This window comes from Miscanthus floridulus, chromosome 2 (genome assembly GCF_019320115.1).
Source record: "Miscanthus floridulus cultivar M001 chromosome 2, ASM1932011v1, whole genome shotgun sequence".
Taxonomy (NCBI): Eukaryota; Viridiplantae; Streptophyta; class Magnoliopsida; order Poales; family Poaceae; genus Miscanthus; species Miscanthus floridulus.
In genome coordinates this window covers 123,680,343-123,699,808 of record NC_089581.1, presented here as the reverse complement: position 1 = coordinate 123,699,808, position 19,466 = coordinate 123,680,343, and the positions used below count along the sequence as shown (strand labels likewise).

General features: G+C 47.5%; 2 protein-coding genes across 2 annotated transcripts in view; both read left to right on the top strand.

Annotated features, from left to right (window-relative positions):
• Positions 1-11,053, top strand: part of LOC136529066 (mitochondrial inner membrane protein OXA1-like) — a 34,303-nt gene extending 23,250 nt beyond the window's left edge. The window contains exons 8-9 of the mRNA XM_066522121.1: positions 10,352-10,406; positions 10,505-11,053. Coding sequence (XP_066378218.1) covers positions 10,352-10,406; positions 10,505-10,755 — 306 coding nt within the window. The 3' untranslated portion in view covers positions 10,756-11,053. The remainder of the gene's footprint in view (positions 1-10,351; positions 10,407-10,504) is intronic.
• Positions 11,054-13,588: 2,535 nt separating this feature from the next.
• LOC136539556 (uncharacterized) lies at positions 13,589-15,841 on the top strand. Its single transcript, XM_066531524.1, has 2 exons — positions 13,589-14,178; positions 14,871-15,841. Exons 1-2 carry the CDS (start codon positions 13,858-13,860, stop codon positions 15,654-15,656), a joined length of 1,107 nt encoding a protein of 368 aa, XP_066387621.1. The 5' UTR covers positions 13,589-13,857; the 3' UTR covers positions 15,657-15,841.
• Positions 15,842-19,466: the final 3,625 nt, after the last annotated feature.

Sequence of the window (19,466 nt, the reverse complement as noted above, 5' to 3'; positions counted from 1 at the left end):
AAATATACTAAAGATCTTCTCAAGAGATTCAAGATGGATGAATATAAGCTAATCAAGACACCAATGCCTACCAATGGACATTTCGACCTAGATGAGGGAGGTAACCCGGTTGATTAAACTCTCTACGGTTCCATGATTGGTAGCTTATTATATTTAATCGCATCTAGGCCCGATATCATGTTTAGTGTGTGTATGTGTGCTAGATTTCAAGCTAATCATAAGGAAACACATTTAATTACCGTAAAAAGAATCCTTAGGTATCTTAAGCACACACCAAGCATTGGCCTTTGGTATCCCAAAGGAGCTATATTTGAATTGGTTGGCTATTCCGATTCGGATTATGCCGGATGCAAAGTTGATAGAAAGAGCACATCCGGAGGGTGCCATTTGCTTGGTAGATCATTTGTGTCTTGTTCCTCCAAGAAATAAAATAGTGTGGCTTTGTCCACCGCCGAAGCGGAATACATTGCCGCGGGTGCTTGTTGTGCATAAATTTTATACATGAAACAAACTTTGCTAGACTATGGTGTAGTTCTAGAAAAGGTACCTCTTTTGTGCGACAATGAAAGTGCGGTAAAACTTGCAAATAATCCGGTTCAACACTCTCGCACCAAGCACATAGATATCCGTCATCACTTTCTAAGAGATCATGTTGCGAAAAATAATATATCACTAGAAGGTGTAAGAACCGAAGATCAATTAGCGGATATTTTCACTAAACCGCTAGATGAGGCTACATTTTGTGGATTGCGGAATGAGCTCAATGTACTTGATTTTAGTAACTTCATTAAAAATTGAGCTTGTGTTGTCCCTTGCATTCATTGTAATATACAATATGTTTAAATTTTTGGCAATGCATATAGGGCTTGTCTAACATGGTTAAGATAACCACCGAAAAGCGTGTGAAAAAGCTTAACCTTGGATGAAACTTGACAAGCAACTAGATTTACTTACAAGTATTGCATATGCATGAATGTTGTTTTGTCGTTTTGTTCCATTTGCCCTCTTATTGCCTATTTTCTTAAAAAGAATTATAGCCTAAGGCAAAATATCTTGAAAAATATGAGGGTTTGAGAGAGGTCATTCACATCAGTCCCAATTGGTGTTTATTTGAATCTTATTCAAGTTGGGACTTGATTGAGAACAGGCAGCGCGAAGGAACTTTGAAGATTTGCTGGAAAAGGACCACCGGACGCTGCACCGGACGCTGCTGTCCAGCGTCCGGTCATTTGAAGGAGAAACAGGCTGACCTGACCGGACCCTGCCTGCGTCCGGTCATGGACCACCGGACGCGTCCGGTCGCGATTCCAGAGGAATTGGACCTCTCTAGAATTGACCGGACGCTGGGTGGTAGCGTCCGGTCGCTACCACCGAAGTGTCCGGTCAGTGGATCTTGTGCGGTATCAGGACTTCCTCCGTTTTCCTATTCTGTCGCGTTTGGGGTCCTCATTTAACCGCAGCCGTCGTGTTTTTCTTAACCTAACCCCGTACGCCGCCATGACCGAGCCCTAGCCAGCGCCGCCGCAGCTCCTCTGCGCCTCCCGCGACCGCGCGCCACCGCAAGCTCGCTGCAGCAGCTCCCGTGCCCACGCCGCCGAGCACCTCGCGCCACCGCAACCACGCCGTCGCTGTCCCACGCTGAATCGCCGCCGCCACCTGCGCCCTTGTTCCCACGCGCCTCCCGCGACCCAGCGCCGCCGTCGGTTCCCCTGCCACCGCGCGCCATCCAGCTGTCGTGCCCTAGCCCTGCCTCCTCATTGGTAAGGCAAAATCCTTGTTCTCAAATTGCTTCGCTTGTGACCTAGATCAATTTCCAAGCATTGATTTCAAATCATCCAGGGCCACCGATTCATCGCAGTGGTTCGCGAACCCTAACCCTAGCCGGTTCCGAGGTTCCCCGCGTGACGTCTCTTCTTTTCTCGGATCGCCGGTTCGTCAGGTAGAAAGCCCGTCGTCTCAATTTCGTACCTACATTGCTTGCTTCCTAGGGTCTTCGCATTTATTAGAAATATTGTATTTATTTATATATCCATCTACTCTATCGTGCAGCGAGTCGGTATCGTTGAGGTCCTTGTGGCAGTTGTCAGACAACTCGGAGCCAAGCTCGCGAGTACGGATCGAGGCCAAGCCTCGGGAGTGTCAGTTTGATAGTTGATCTTCGTCAGCGGCAGTTCATCCTCTTGTCAGATCAGATGGCTCGCACGAAGAATGTTGGTGGTGGTCCAGGAGATGACGATCAGAGGCCCCCGCCTCGCTAGCCTGCAGGACCGAAAGGCAAGGCAACGAAGCAGGTTACATCTAAGAAGCGCAAGTACCCCGACGCAGAGACAGCGAGAGCAGCAGCAGTTGCTGAGGCCGCAGAGCGTGCCGAGAGAGGTGGTGCTCGCAGTGGTGTGGTCATTGTAGATCCGCAGCTCACACCAGCACAGAGGGCAGCAGTTGAGGAGGCTGAGCGTCGTCATGGTGGTCCACCTAGGACTGTCATGATGGCAGGACGTCGACTGGCTATTGAGGAGCCTCGACCTCAGGGGGAGCCCCAGCAGGAGCCACAGCAGCAGCCCCCACCAGCAGAGCCTCAGCCAGCTCAGGAGACTCAGGAGAGCCAGCAGGTCAAGGAGACCGAGCCGGCACCCCAGCTACGCCGCTCTGGTCGTACCAGTGCTACAGTTCCACCGAGGTCAGCTACACAGCGCAGGGGTTCACGCCCACCGCCTAGACCACAGGGTCCTCCTCCAGTGGTACACCTTGACTTGAGGGCCGCCACGGCCAGACAGGTTCGACAGCTGAGGTTTGTTGAGTTTGAGGTGTGGTTCCCTCAGAGGAGGGATGAGAGAGCAGCAGAGGGTTTCTATACACCGCTCCAGGAGGATTTCTACAATGCTTATCTCAACAGTGGGGCAGTGTTCAGATCTCAGCGGGTATGCAGTATAGAGTCTATTGTGGCAATAGCCGGAGAGCATATCCGCCCCTACTTGTTATATTTGCCGGGGTTGTCAGATCTGATTGGCCGGACTGGACTGTATGTGCCATCTTGGGTTCGGCAGTTTTATGCTTCGCTCTACGTTGACCCGTAGCACAACTTCGTCCACTTTGCATTCAACGGTAGAGACTACAGGGTGATGAGTTTCAGGGCCCGAGAGATACTGAGGCTACAGGATCAGCCTGTCAGATTGCATGAGGTATGTTATGGACAGCAGGAGCCTCCCAGGCGTCCTCATGGAGGGATGGTGCCCCCTACAGATCTTGTGCGCCATTGCTTCAAGGAGCCTTTTGGTGAGGGGTCGAGGAGGAACCCCAGTGACCTTACTCCTACAGCTCGTGTGCTAGAGGCTATCATCCGGAGAACACTACTTCTCAGGTTGGGATACAGAGAGGATCTGACTTGCCTACAGCTCTTGCTCCTTAATGCCCTGATGCAGCAGACCGTGTTCGACATTTGGAACCTCCTTCTATTAGAGATGGAGGATACTATAGCTGAGGGCTTCAAGGGTCGCAGCCAGCTTCCTTATGCACACTGGATCACCGTCCTTATGCTTAAGGCTGTGCAGGTTTGGACCCCTGAGATAGTTGCAGAGTACAAGGGTGCCACCACAGATTTTCCAGCTTATAACATGGCACAGAGGATCAGGCACAGCACACCACAGGCCCCCACTCAGCCCAGCCGTTGTCCAGATGTTCCAGAGTCAGCAGCTCAGCAGGACGAGATCATCAGAAGCATAGTCGCTACTGAGGAGGAGCAGCTTGAGGCACAGCAGGAGGCGACCGAGTCTAGTGACAGCTTGGATGACGACTATCTGTCGATTCCTCATATGCCTCCACGCAGACACGATGCAGAGGCCGCCAGTTCCAGCTCAACTCCACCTGCACCGCAGACGGACCCCGCCTTGATTGCTATTCTTGAGCGGATGCAGCAGGATCAGGCACGACAGGCTCAGGAGACAGCTGCCAACTTTGCACAGTTTCAGGCTCGTCAGGACGAGTTCCAGCGACAGCAGCAGCAGTAGATGCATCAGCAGCAGTTACTCATGCAGCAGTAGCTTATGGGATTTATGCAGCATGTAGTAACAGCACTTGGGTCCCCACAGTCACAGCTCTCGCCCCAGATTGCTCAGCCTGCCACCACTACGACAACTCCAGCAGTACAGCCCAGTGGGCTTCAGAGTCAGGGACAGCCTCCAGCTCCGTTTGCTTCACCCACAGTTCAGGTGTCCCAGTGGTTGTCCTCTCCAGTGGTTGCCCCGCAGTTCACACCATATCATACGGACTTCTCACCGGATCAGTCATCCTCGCTATTTGCGTCTGACACATCAGTCTCCAAGAGTCTTGGAGCATCTTTCAGCGAGTTGACAGGCATGCCTACACCGCCACATATGTATGCTCCAGTTGTCATGACTACTCAGAGGCTTCCTTCGTCTGTCGCATCTTCTGATCCTACGACCGATATTCTTGCAGCTTCACAGGAAGCACCTGCCCCAGCTCAGATCCAGACCGCTTCAGCGACACTTCCTACCACAGAGGGTTAGTCAGTACAGAGCTCAGGGTCATATGATGATGGCGCCCAGTTCCAGCTTACTCCTCGTACCTCAGCGCTCGGCTCGTCCGCTGCAGCCCCGCCAACTGACCCTTAGGTTTTGATGTTTGACGCCAAAGGGGGAGAGGGTTTGAGTATGTAGACTCAGGGGGAGCGACATTTAGGGGGAGCTAGTTATCTAGTATTAGCTTATTATATACATTTGGAGTTTTATTTGTGTGATACACTATTACTATTATGCATTCGTGTGTTACTTTCATGCATACTATTATATCTATGTGATAGTGATATCTACGTAATTGTGATATATGACATGTGTGCTCTCTACTTTACATTATTTATGTCATATCACTTGTGTTATGCTCATTTGCCTTTGCTTCTGCGTTTATACTCCGATGCAAATGAGCTTTGTTACTCGTACTCATGCTTAATGAATATCCTTTGAGTACATTGTGTTGGCTTGGGTCATATAAGCTTGACTAACACTTTTGTTCTTATCGACAAAAACTTATATGAACCAAGCCCGTCAAAAACCTCACTCTTTCACATACTCGAGGTGGTATTGTCATCAATCACCAAAAAGGGGGAGATTAAAAGCATCTAGGCCCCTTGTTGGGTTTCGGTAATTAATGACAATAAAAGATTACTATAACTAACGTGTGTTTTGCAGAGGCAATTAAGTTAGGTCATGGTAATGGAGATCGATTGGGCAATCGAGGTGGTCATGCCCCTACAATGAAAATCGTTTCGGTTTTCAAAGGATGGACGACAAGGTTAAGTATGACTAGTTCTAAGTGTCGATTGGAGTTGGAGTGACACTTAGAGTAGTTTAAGACTTTGTTTTTTCTTTGGCCGTACTATTAAGGGGGGTATGGACGGGTAGCTTGACCTAGATGAGTCTAATGAGTTAGGTGTGGTGTATACTTATTAAAACTAGCACTATGTAGCTCCACAACAGCCCTATGATCCTATGGAGCAAACTTCATTCACATATGTTCGAGAGTTGAAAGTGAATGGAGGGTCAAATGCTGACCGGACGCTGGCTCCGGTGCGACCGGACGCTGGCCGCAGGGTCCGGTCAGTTCATTTGATCAAGCGACTGCGTTCGGTGCGACCGGACGCTGGAGAGGTCAAGTGATCGGACACTGAGAGGCAGCGTCCGGTCGACTCCAGTAAGGTTCCAGAGAAGGGAATCTGCGACCAGACGCGTCCGGTCGAGTACAGTAAGGTTTCAGTAAGGGTTTAATGCGATCGGACGCGTCCGGTCAGTGGTGACCGGACCCTGTCAGCGTCAAGTCAACACATTTTCACTAGAATGCGGGTTGAACTGACCGGAGCGTCCGGTCAACATGACCGGAGCGTCCGGTCACCCCGCAGAAGCTCATAACGGTTCGTTTTTCAGGCTGCCTTATAAATAGAAGCTTCACTCGTGTGTGGAGTTAATTTTGCTCATTCCAACAGCTAAGAAACACGTTTGTGAGTGCCAAGAAGAGCAAGGTCTTAGTGAGGTGATTGAGATTCGTGAATCCCATCTTTTCATTAGGCTTCGCGTGGTCAAGTGAGAGTTCGTGCTTGTTACTCTTGGTGATCGCCATCACCTAGACGGCTTGGTGGTGATTGGGAGCTTGGTGATCACCCGGCGGAGCTTGTGGGTGACCCAACTCAAGTTGTGAGCAGCTTTGGGTGATTCGCCGCGACGGAGTGTCGAAGAATCAACCCGTAGAGAGCACTTGATCCTTGCGCGGATCAAGGGGGAGCTACACCCTTGCGCGGGTGCTCCAACGAGGATTAGTGGGGAGTGGCAACTCTCCGATACCTCGGCAAAATATCGCCGCGTTACTCTCTCTCTCTATTTACTTTGAGCAATTCAATACTTGTCTTTACATTCATAGAATTGCCATGCTAGAGTAAGTTTGGAACATAGGTTGCTAGTCCGTTGTGCGTTAGTTTATTAGAAACATTTTTCTAGGCACAAGGGGTTAATTGGGCTAACCGTAGGATTTGATTATTGCAAGAAAATTTAGAAATAGCCCAATTCAACACCCCCCCCCCCTCCCTCTTGGGCATCTTGATCCTTTCACACCCCATAACACTCCCCCATTGAACTGTAGTTACATCTAGGCTTATTTTATTTACTTCTAAGGTGAGAAACCAAAATTGATGCATGTATGAAGTACGCATATCCTGGATCCCATGGAAATTCAGCAAACCTGGTTGCTTCTATCTAGCACAACGTCCATGTACGCACAATGCTACTAGGAGCAGGGGTGTAGGGTGATATGCTGGTGAGATGTGATGTTGCAGGTCTGGTGCTGTGACATGAGAGCCAATGGGTCAACTTGGCCAGCAATCAAGGCCTGCAGAATGTCAAAGAAGAGATTGTCGTGATGGAGTTGTGCGTGAGGATGCATGGTGTTGTGGTCGTAGATGGATCCTGTGGCACCTGGCTTGTGTGTGCGCAGGGAAGGGGGTGCTGGTAACACATTCAGCTCGTCAAGCCTGGAGTTGCTTGCCACGACACACCATTCAATTTTGGTGAATGTCATCGGCTATGTAGCACGGATATCGATACGCGGATACGGCAATTTCCTCAAAAACCCGATACGCGGATACGTTTTACTATTTTTAAATAAAAATAGATAATAGTGCATATTAAAATTGTGAAAGACTGAAAGAGTGCTGACAGTATTAAGCTATCAGCAACAACGCAACATCATTAACTGTTACACCAGTGCTGCATTATGCTCAGTCAGCAAGTTGTAATTTGGTTGCATAGGCGCCTAATCAGTCAGCACTCAGCAAGATAAAAGCTGAGTGAGCATTGAAGCAATTCTGATCAAACAGATCCACAGCTTCAAGGCAGCACATAACATGTACGTTGAATTATCGATGACAGGGCGCATAACTACGAAAGTACAATATGCAATCGAAGGCAAACAAATTATAACCCCTTAATGGAAGAAAAACACCCACCCACCCACACACAATACAGTCAACACAAATGTCCTAAACCCCAAATGTACAAGACTTTTTCCTTAGCAAGAGCTCTACATTCCTATGCATCACAACTCAAAGCATGAGGAAGCACCGCAGCCCATCTGCTACTCAAAATTCAAAACCCATGAGCTATTAAGCTTTCCTCCCAAAGTCCCAGCATGCCCATTTACCAGCACTCCCACATCGAGCAATACTGCTCTAAGCCGTAACCATCCTCTAAACGCATCCTCGACTGTCGAACACTGGGAACTCTCTCATCGCATCAACCCCAACCGAACCTCACATTAGAACAAGCCCCAAGCAAGGAGCCGGCGCCACCAACCCAGCAGCGTGAGATCCGACCGACGAGGCGGTCCAGATCCGACGCGACTCGAGCGATCTAACCGGGATGGGCGCGAGCAGGGACTTGGATCCGTGGCAGGGAGAGGCCGTGTGGTAGGGTCGTGGGCACGCACCTTGTGGTCGGACTCGGAGGCGGAGACGCGTATGGACAGAGGCGAGCGGAGGCAGAGGCGAGTCGCTGGCGGCCGGCGAGCGGAGGCGGAGGCTCGTCGCTGGCGGCCGGCGAGTAGGGACGGAGGCTCGTCGCCAGCGAGCGGAGGCGGAGGCGGAGGCTCATCGCCAGTGGCCGGCGGCCGGCGAGCGGGGTTGCGGCGCGACGCGCGGGCGCAGCCGTGAGCTTGCCGTCGTGCGGGACTGCGGGAATGCGCCGATGCGGACTGCAGGCGTCGGGGCAGAGGATAAGGTACGTCTTCTGGGCTTCTACTGGGCTGGGCTAGACGACGGATACGTGTCCGGTGGCGTATCCGAATATTACAAAAATAATAAAAAAACGGATACTTGTTGGATACGTATCGTATCGGACACGTATCCGTATCCGATACGTATCGGATACGCGATACGCGTCTTCAGGGAAGTATCCGTGTAACATAGGTCATCGGACCCGTTGAGGACATAAGTGTCTTTGTTTCCACCATGGAAGATTGTGGCATCGCCCAAGGCAATACCATATACCACTAGTTTGTCGCCTGTACTTGACACCTCGCCAGGCATCCACACTGCTGCCTATAGGCGCACCACTGCCTAGCATTCATGCCCATCCTCTCCTTTGACTTCCCAATCAAGTCTTGTATTTTTGCACAGCCAGCCAACATGGTGGCAGATATATCCGTAATTGATAGGTTGGTGTCAGCAGAAGCCACGAGATTGGATTGAAACCAATGCAATCTGATACCAGATTTTATGAACTGTAGTTCATCAAGGGTAAACACTGCCAGGAAGATAGCCGTGTGGAATTGGCTTCGTGGGAGACTAGACTATTGGGGAGACTAGGGATTAATTCTTCTCCGCTGCCTCCTTCCCTTATACATCACCTCCCTTTATATAGAGAAGAATCCCTTGATTGCTAAGGGTCCCTTTGGCACAGCTCCAGCTTCTTGCAGCTCTTGCTGCGGAGTCGTACCAAACGGCCATCTAAAAAGCGGTTCCTTTGAAAGGAGCCCAGAGGAGCTGGAGCTGTTTTTGTACTGAGGAGCCGGAGCCATGAAAATGTGGCTTCTCCTGGCCCCTCAGTCCTCACAAACTTGACACAAATTATCTGTTTTTGCCAAACGGTTTCAGCTCCACCAGAGAAGTTGCTCCACACGAGGAGCCGGAGCTGAAGCCCTTTTAGTGGATTCCTACCAAATTGGTCCTAAGGAAGGCCCAATCTCTCCTATGTGCATCTTCAAGAATGCTCCTATTCAACCCCCTATAATCAAAATTAAGGTGTACCCGAAAAAAACTTCCTTCAATAGTTTCCTTATTCAATTTCCTAAATTTAATGGCACCCTAAATGACTCTTTGTCCCTCAATTCTTGGTTGCATACTTAGCACCCATTTTTTTCTGCACGTGCCCTTTCCCTGCTAGCCCCCGTCACGCGCCAAGTGGCCCTTCCCTCGCATACAAACCACCTGGTACCACCAGGCCATGCCCATGGCAATTTCCATCTGCCGGTTGCTGTTTGTCCCGGCAGGTGCAACTTCCCCCGGCAGCTGCCGGCTGGTGTTAAAATGTTGTCAGGACCTGTGGGATTCTTACCAATGAGCTACCATGGTGTAGGACTCAACAAGAGGCGATCAGCGTCTGACAGAAAAACGAAGACTAGATCAATAGTTCAATACAGAAACTGGGCCCAGATATGTTTAAAAGATAGTGGTTGAAATTTAGGGGGACTGTTGTGAGAGAAAACAATTTAGGGTGAATTTATATTTAGATGGACTCTATGACAAAATAGATCTAATTTAGGTGGAATCCTGGAAGTGCTCTGACAAATCGTATTTAATCATATCCCTAATTGATCCTATATCTCTAGCTAATGAGGAAGGGCTGGCTGGCTGCCGACACATAAAATGGCTAATACTGCAATAGCCCCACCTGCCATTGCTGTACTCTAAAACCCTATTATGGATCACTACGTTGTATTGGTAGCGCCTAAGCCCTGTTACCCTTATAGTGGGCCCCGTAATATTGTTGGTGTTTAGCTCTGTGTTAGAAGATAACTTTATTGTAGCTCCGAGGTACTAAGAAAACAGCATGGATGGTCATACAAGCACTTTATAATTAATTTTTTTCTTAGGGCTTGATTGGATTCTGAATTTTGATATGTACATGAAATTTACAAAAATGCATGTTATTAGTCTTGCATAGGGCACTAAACTAGTCTAGAAGCCTAGAAGTCAAGGCAGTAGCATTGTTTATTCCAACTAGTCCTCTTATTTTGGTGTAATATATGTGATGTACTCGTTTCCTCAGTAGTCCTAATTTTTATTTCTTTTGTCCAGGCAATTTTCTGTTACTGGATCACATCAAACATATTCACCCTATTATATGGTATTGGTGAGTGATCCCAGACTTTGGCTGAATCTGTAGGATCTCGTGTTCTCTTTCATGGTCTAATAGTTGATAATTTGTGCCCCATCATATCTTTTCATCAGTTATCCGGCGGCCAGCTGTGAGGATGTGGTTTAATCTTCCTGCTTTGGAAGCTCAGCCTTCGTTCACGGCAAAGCCAATCTTCAATATGTTTGGCGGATCTAAGGCAATACCAGCCGCAGAGTCACCAGTAGCAATCGCAGGAGCCCAGCGATCTGGTCTGGGCCAACATGATGCTGCTGCTCTTGGCTACAAGGTCAAAAATCTTGAAAAGAAAGTGAAATCCAGGGGTAAATCTCGGAAACACAGGTAAATTTTGGGCATTATGCCCCAGATGAGCAAGCTGTAGTTTGACCATTGGAATGATGGATATTTGATTTGTCCTGAACTCCTGATATGGTCCCAAAAGTCAGGTTTTGCATTAGGAAGCTATCTTCATCCTTTTTGGCTGCTGTTGTTTTCAATTTGGGGGGGTGAAATAAGCCACATAAATTTTGACTTAGTATCAGAGTTGATTATACACAAATGTATTCCAGTTACTTATGATAGTTAAAACATTGGGGTTCATCTCCCAAGGATTGGTATGAAAGATATGTTTAAGTTCAGGGACAGTCAGCCCTCGACAACTTTTGAGGCACCATTTGACATTCTGTAGCAACTGGCCAGTAGGTTAAAATGATATTTCACTGTATTCACATGCTTCCAGCAGCAGAAGCAAAATATAGTATGGTTCTAGATACTTTGATCATTAGAGTACCTGCATCTTGTGCTTGTTTGTGCGCACACGATTCTGCATATTTGTGGCCTGAATAAATATTGAGTTTGTATGTTTGGTGGATGTAAAAAGTGAGCTGTGCAGAATTTGTGGCCTGAATAAATATTGAGTTTGTATGTACTAAACTATCTTAAAATACCGTTTTTACCTGAATCAATGTCTTGAGCGATGGCAGCGATGTGTAATAAACTAGTGTGTTAAAATACGTTGGTTCCACCTACTCTGCATTATGTCGTGAAGCAGCTGAAGCATGGACTGTTGCAAGTTTTGCCGGCCTGTTTGGTGGCAGTCCGGCTGTCCGGCTCCGTTGGCAGCTTCAGCAGTCGAGCCGGAGGAGCTGCACCAAACGACGACACGAGGAGTGTTTTTGCGCGTTTGGATACGGGGGCAGCCACGATTAGCTAGCCGTGCCAAATACTGGGCGGCGGCCGTGCAGCAACGGTGCTCGCAAAGCCTAGCTGCACCAAACGACGACGCGAGGAGTGTTTTTGCGCGGTTGGATACGGAGACAGCCACGATTTACAGCTAGCCGTGCCAAACACTGGGCAGCGGCCGTGCAGCAACGGTGCCCGCAAAGCCTCTGCTGAGCAGGTGAGTGGTGACCGAGAAGACAGAAGAGTCCCCGTAGTTCATGGAGTGCGTCACCATTAGACTCATCGGGGACTCTAGGGCCTATTTGCTTGTAGCTGGACGGATAATATCTAATCTATCTGCACATGTTTATACTATCTATCTAGCCCAGTTAGGAAATAGTGGCCCAAAAAAAGAATCTATGCGCGTATGGATGATTGCCGGCAGCTTGCTCCGGTCTGAACGTTTGGACCGGATGATTGGCAAGCCCTTAGTCTCCATTGTTGTGGAATAGGAATGTATGATACATTATTGAGGACAACACCTAGGTTGAGGCTTTTTTGTGCGTATCTGAAAGTGAAAAAAACAAGTATATATGGAACGAAAAATCGGCAAGTGTAGCTGTGCCAGATGTATCTGTGCCGGGCGAGTGGCACCATCTGCATGCAATAATATCCCGTTGCATTCGTGGAGTACTTTTTATTATAATTGAAAGATAATTCCAGCTTTAATCTTCTTTAAGAAGAAACAGTCTGCACAAAAAAAATACGTAAATACATCTAAAGTTTAAGCTTATTGCAAGCTTATATGTACTAAAGGTACACAAATGACCATCTATTATATAAAAAAAACTATATCGCACTTATTTCAAGCAACTTGCATGTCTCAAGAATTCGATGTTTAAAAAAAAAAAGAAAAAACTAGCTACAGCCAAGCTTTGAGTTCCAGGTGGGGTAACCTTTGTCGTGGCGCCAGCAGGTTCGGCACAACTGCCGGAATCTCCCGAGCCCGTAGAAGTTGGTCCAGGTTTGGTGGCCAAACAGTGTTAACCGTAGCAACTTTGTTCGCTGAGAAATGGGAGTAGTATAGAAAATGGATGACCACCTACCGAGCCCCCTTCGCTTATGCTGAAATTTAGTTTATGCTGATGCTTATAGTGAATGTTGTAAGAGGAAAATACTAAGTAGCTGTAATACGTAATTTGATATGACACGGTCTTCTAAATTACACATTCACTACTTTATTTATTTTTAATATATTATTATGTTTATATATTTATAATAATTAGATAGTATAATTAAACGTAACCATATCAAACTTGCATTATAATAATTAAAAAATGTCAAATTATTAGTGAAATATTTTTGTAGTCTGAGTCTTGACATTCGTGGGCATCTTATATACAATTAGCTTATGCTGATGCTTATTCTGATTTATTGTGAGAGAAAAAAATTATTTGTTCGTTGAAAAGGAAAAGTACTGTTGAAGTAGTGTGCAGAACAGGACCGAGGTAATCTATTATGATTTTGAGAGCGGAACGGAACACGGGAAACCAAGAAATATATAAGTATATGATCATCAGATGATAACGTATTATCACAAAATCATGGAGCGTCGGCCCCTGAAGGCCCACTCGTTCAAGAAAGCGCAATAGACTTGGAAGTAAATTAACGGGGAGAGGAAACCGTACTACATTATTACACATACATCCAAACCAGCAGTCATGGGTAAGCATTGCTTATTTAGTCACACTTTAATTCCCTCAGCTTGCACTTGTGCTCTGAGCTCATAAAAAACGTCCGGTGTGCAGGACTGCAGGTGCATCCGTGCTCGTGCAGCAGCTGGCCAACTGCGACGACACACACGCGACTCGGAGGACATCACACGATGCAGCAGCCAGCAGGAAGCTCGGCGTGGCCCTGGCCCATCGGGACGGCCACCCACGCGCGTTCGCGGGCGCGCCGGTTGGCGGCATACTCCGTAAAACCGCGTTGTCCCCGGCGAATAAACAAAGCCAAAGCCGAGTCGTCCGGGAAGCCAGCCATCCACTCGAGCGAGCACGCAGCACGACCACGTCCACATGCCACAGTACGCGAGTGTGAGGCGAGCACCCCGATAAATAACACCGGCGCGCGGGCTGCTTGCTGCCCCACCTACCGCTCCCTCCCTCGATACATCCGGCCGGCCGCCTGCAGCTGCGGTCCCAGTCCTCCTCCGCAAGACCAACAGCGCGAGTAGCCGGCGAGCAAGCAGCAGCAGCGCATCCCGGCTGCCCGATCCGTCGGACCAATGGAGCGGCTGCTGTGGGCGTCCACGCAAGCGCTCGGCTGCGGCGGCAAGCGCGGGAAGGGCGACGAGGCCGCCGCCTCCGTGCTGCTGGTGGGGCAGCTGGGCGAGTGGCTGTGCCGGGCCGCGCTGCAGCCGCCGCCGGCGCCGCGGGTGTGCGGGGCGCCCGGGGGCCCGCCCGTGACGGCGCGCCGGGTGCGCCTGCGCGACGGCCGCCACCTGGCCTACGAGGAGTCCGGCGTGCCCAGGGAGGCCGCGCGCTACCGGATCGTCTTCTCGCACGGCTTCTCCGGGTCGCGCCTCGACAGCCTCCGCGCCTCACAGGTTAGCACGCAGCCATTCGTCTCTCTGCATTACGTACAGCATCATCATCGGCTCCATTCCAGACTCCAGTCCAAGCCAGCTGTAATGATGTACTCGTACGGAGTTGGAGACCACGTGGCACAGCACAGTGAAATGGACTTCCGAAGTAGTAGCTGTCATCCACTCATCCGAACGTGCAGAAAATTAAATAAACAGCTGTCCTAGCTGCCAGTAGCCTGAGTTGTCGCTTACAAATCGACGGCCGAGATTAAGGGTGATCAGAAAGCTCATCAGCCTCTTCTTTGGTCGTATTTAGCTTATAAGTTATAATTTATCAATCAACGAATATTATTTTTTTCTCATACCAAATCAGTCAATAATACTTTCAGTCATGACTTATAAGTTAAATCAGCCGAAACGAAGAGAGGGTAGATCGTTTATTTCGTCAACGCTCATTAAAGAATTCCACTTTGATTACAGCATTAGGAGGTACGCTGATCTGGTCACCGGTTACACTAGGTCCCGAAGCTGTTTTATTGTAAGAAAAAAATAATGTAAATTCTAGCTTATAAATTAGTTGATAAATTTAAACGAACGAGCCTAGGACAAAAAGTCAGAACTGCCAACAATTCATATTCACATCTACCGTTTGATGATTGATTTTACCGTGCTGAACAAACGCTTTCTTGTAACAAACAAACAAAAAAATGCAGGAAGTGGCGGAGGAGCTGGGCGTGTACATGGTGGCCTTCGACCGCGCGGGGTACGGCGAGAGCGACCCGAACCCTCACCGCTCCGTGCGGAGCGCGGCGCTGGACATGGAGGAGCTGGCCGACGCGCTGGGCCTGGGCGAAAAGTTCTACGCCGTGGGCGTCTCCCTGGGCTGCCACGCCGTGTGGGGCGCGCTGCGGCACATCCCGCACCGGCTCGCGGGCGCCGCCATGCTGGCGCCCGTGATCAACTACTGGTGGCCCGGGTTCCCGGCCGACCTGGCGGCGGAGACGTACGCGCGGCAGGGGCGCGGGGACCAGTGGGCGCTGCGTGTGTCGCACCACGCGCCGGGGCTGCTCCACTGGTGGATGGACCAGCGCTGGCTGCCCACCTCCACCGTCGTCGACAACACGACGCACCTCCCCAACAAGCGCGACGCTGAGGTCCGCGCCGCGCTCGACGCCGACGGCACGCTCCGGAGGAAGCGGGAGGCGGCCACGCAGCAGGGCATCCACGAGTCCTACTACCGGGACATGACCGTGATGTTCGGGAAGTGGGAGTTCGACCCCATGGCGCTGCCGGAGCCGCCGTGCCCCGTGCACCTGTGGCAGGGCGACGAGGACGGCCTCGTGCCGGTCGTCCTGCAGCGCCACGTCGCTGGCAGCCTCCCGTGGGTCAACTACCACGAGCTCCCCGGCACGGGACACTTCCTGTCCGCCGTCCCCGGCCTCGGGGACACCGTTCTCCGGACACTCTTCGGTTCGTCAGCCGCCGCAAAGCCGTGGTAGCATCAACGAACGAAGTACAGTGGAGTTGGCTTACTAGCTTTAGAGCGATGCGAAGTACAGTGTTATTTGATCATGACTCATGATAAATGGGACATTTAGATTTTGTTCTTTATTCTTTTGTAAAATTTGCTGCCAAGAAGCACCTGAAAAATGAAAGTTTTTCAACAGAGTTATTATATCATTCTTTTTCATTGTTTTTTCAGAATATAAACATATTTTACAACCTTAGAAAAATTCACTTTGTCTGATTAATTAACCGTCTCAATAAAATTCCAACTCAATTTATTCCACCAAACTATTTTATTTGTTCCACTCTTCATTTTCATTTCCCCGTGTTAAAACTGAGTATTAAAGTCAAATTTATGAGATGGCATACGACATCATAAATGCTGGGCTGTCTAATATTGTGACAAAACCCATGGACTTAGAGACCAAGGCCGCGTTTAGTTCCGGCCAGATTCGGCGTCGGCTGAATTCGCCGGCATTGTAGCTACACTGTAGGTTTTGTTTTTATTTGGTAATAATTGTCCACTCGTTGACTAATTAGGCTCAAAACGTTCGTCTCGCAAAGTACAACTAAACTGTGCAATTAGTTTTTGATTTCGTCAACATTTAGTACTTCATACATGTACCACAAATTTGATGTGACGGAGAATCTTTTTTTGCATAGTGCCAAAGTTGGGAGTTTTGGTAAACTAAACAAGGGCCAAATATGTATATCAGCAAGTGCATGGCCCTGGTAATGGGTCGTGAAGATCCAAGGGCCGAACTCGAAACCCAACTCGTGGCCTGATTTCTATGGATCATGTATGGACTCTTGAAAGAAAGGGCCTGATTGGATCGAGTTTGGAATTCCATCGAGTTTTGTCTTAGATGGGCAATACACGGATCGGATTCTCCATCTGCCCTTTTGTAGCCGTGTGGATCCTTCGGAAGGGCCGGCCCTCGGATCATGAGACAAGAGACTTCGTGGCAACAACTCTAAAAACGGCTAGGTCTGAGCGGCAGCGCGGCGCAACGCTACGACTCCTGAGAGGCTGCGTGCTGCGGCTTGGGCTCCTCCGTCCTCTCTGTGGTACCACAACGACCCTAGTGGCGAAGCTAGAGCGAATTATAGGGTGGTGCGCATGTCTTGTGGATGTATATACATATGTTATAAGTGGTGCATATATGGTGAAATTTAAACGCATGTGGATTGAGGTGAATTCGACAACATCTAAACAAGACCTTAAATGGATAGAACTGGATCGGTTTATAACTATTAAAATGTGGCTCGGATTAGGATCAAGCCACTCCTAAAATATTTAGGGCGGATCAGGCCTTATATGTTCCTAAGAAAGAGAGAATGGAGACGAGTGTTCAAGCAATATTCCAAAAACATCGTGGCGTCAGCTGAGGTTAAGGAGGCGATGGAGGTCTGCCTGAAGCTTGAACCCAAGGGAATAGGCCCATGTGGAGGCGAGCAGCTGCACTCAGATTGACGACAAAATATGTGCTGAATCAGTGAACAAAGAAATCTACCAAAGGCTTGTGGGAAGACTCATTTACTTATGTCATACAAGACTTAACATTTCCTATACGGTAAGTGTTGTAAGCCGGTACATGCACGATGCTAGAAGTGAGCATTTAGATGTTATTTATTAGATATTATATGAATCTATGATTTTTGAAGGGTAGCCTTTGGGAATGGACATGTTCATGTGCCATGGCCATCTAAATGTAGAAGGTTATTGAGATATTGATTGGGCAAACTATCTTGATGATAGGAGATGGAATTTTGTGTTTTTGCCGAATAAAATTTGGTATCATGGAGAGAATAGGTATTAGAGTTCCGGAAATTTTTCCCAAAACCTAAAAAAACATGTTCAAAAACTACAATATGGAGTTTTCATCATTACTTTTATAGGTTAGAGCATCTAATTATAAATTACAATTGAGGTACTGTTGCTTGAAGATAATGATAAAAATTTGTTACAAGTATTTCTCTAGATACAACGTCCTTTATGACCCAACAATACCTGAACTTCAAACTTCAAATTGAACTTCTATGCGAAGAACGAAAAGAAGACAATTCTTATTAGATAGATTGAGTCAATTGAAATAGTTTGAGATGTCAAGCAAACAAAGTAAATTGTAGGTGGTAGAATAGTTTTTTTTTAAAAAAAAATTACGATAATTCCCATTTTCAACATCCTTGTGATTATGATTTCCCCTGAGTTAGAGCATCTCCAAGAGTCTTTCTAATTTTACTCTCTAAATCATCAGTTGGAGAGTCATCTGAGTAGAAGTCGCTATCTATATCTTTGTACCTGCAACAACTTTTCTATATATTCTACGCATTCGCTCTCTATCTTTGGCTAGCAAGAAATCTGGAATAGAGGATTATCTATATTTAGAAATACAAGTAAAGAGGTTGTTGAAGGGTACATTTTTCACCAAAACCTCCATTCCTGTAAATTAGAAAGAATATAACGAGTCTCTTTGAGTTGCTCTTAGGCCCGCTTAGGGCATCTTCAACTCCAAAATTCACCTAATATCTATAGTTTGTATGCTAAAATCAAGAATCTTGCGACTATTTTTGTGTAGAATAGAAAGAAAACAGTACATCAAGATAACTCAAGTGTACACACAGTTCTAGCTCCAGAGATTTCTCATAGACCTATGTCAAACAGGACCCCCTTTCTTTTAACGTCAAACAGGGCCCTGATCGTTGAAGATTGGATGAATTAACTTGTTCTGGTAGGCCATTGTTCTCTAATGAACACCCAAACATTCATACTTCATTTCGTGATAACAATGCCACGTGAATCAACCGATACCGGTACGAGTGGGCGCCCTTCGGAAAAGGTCAAATGAGTGGACGTTTCAGAAAAACTTAGCTTGGAACTGCCTTACACTGCCATCAATTTCAGAGCTGGCCGATTTAGTATTCCTTCCATTGACGAAATCATTGGTAGTACGTTGTACAACAATCGAGACTGTGTTTAATTCGCGAAATAAAAATTTTGGATGTCACATCGGATATTTCGGAGATGTCGGAAGAGGTTTTCGGATACTAATAAAAAAAACTAATTACATAGCTCGTCTGGAAACTGCGAGACGAATTTATTAAACCTAATTAATCCATCATTAGCGCATATTAGTTACTGTAGCACTTATGGCTAATTATGGACTAATTAGTCTTAAAACATTCGTCTCGCGATTTCCAACCAAACTGTGCAATTAGTTTTTTTTCGTCTATATTTAATACTCCATGCATGTGCCGCAAGATTCGATGTGATACTTTGGGCTGAAAATTTTTAAGAACGCCCGAGCGAAGACTAGCGAGAAAAAGTGATCAGAGGATTGGTACAGGGAATTCTCAAATCATAACTCTTTCGTTGATAATAAACTCATGCTTTCAGTCCAACTTCCGGTGCTACGGCTCTTACTATTTTTTTTTTCAAAAAGTACAGCAAAAGCTCTACTTCTAAAATTTATTATGAGGAAGAAAAAAGAAGATAACAACAATATGTCTTGTTCGCTTGGCTGATAAGCCATGGCTAAAAGTACTGTTGGTTGATTTGTTGTGAGAAAAAAATACCGTTCGTTGACTAAAAAAATACGGCTTATAAGCCAAACGAACATGGCGATATGTCTTCGTTAAGCTTGTTCAGCTTTTGGTACACCTGTTTCTTGTGATAGCTGGAGGGTGCAGATAGGGGCGGACCCAGGGCACGTCCCCCATTCAAATTATGGGTTTTCAAAGAAAATATATCTTCTTTCGTGTAACTATAGAGATTCATCAGTAACAGGCCTTCACTTAAGTTT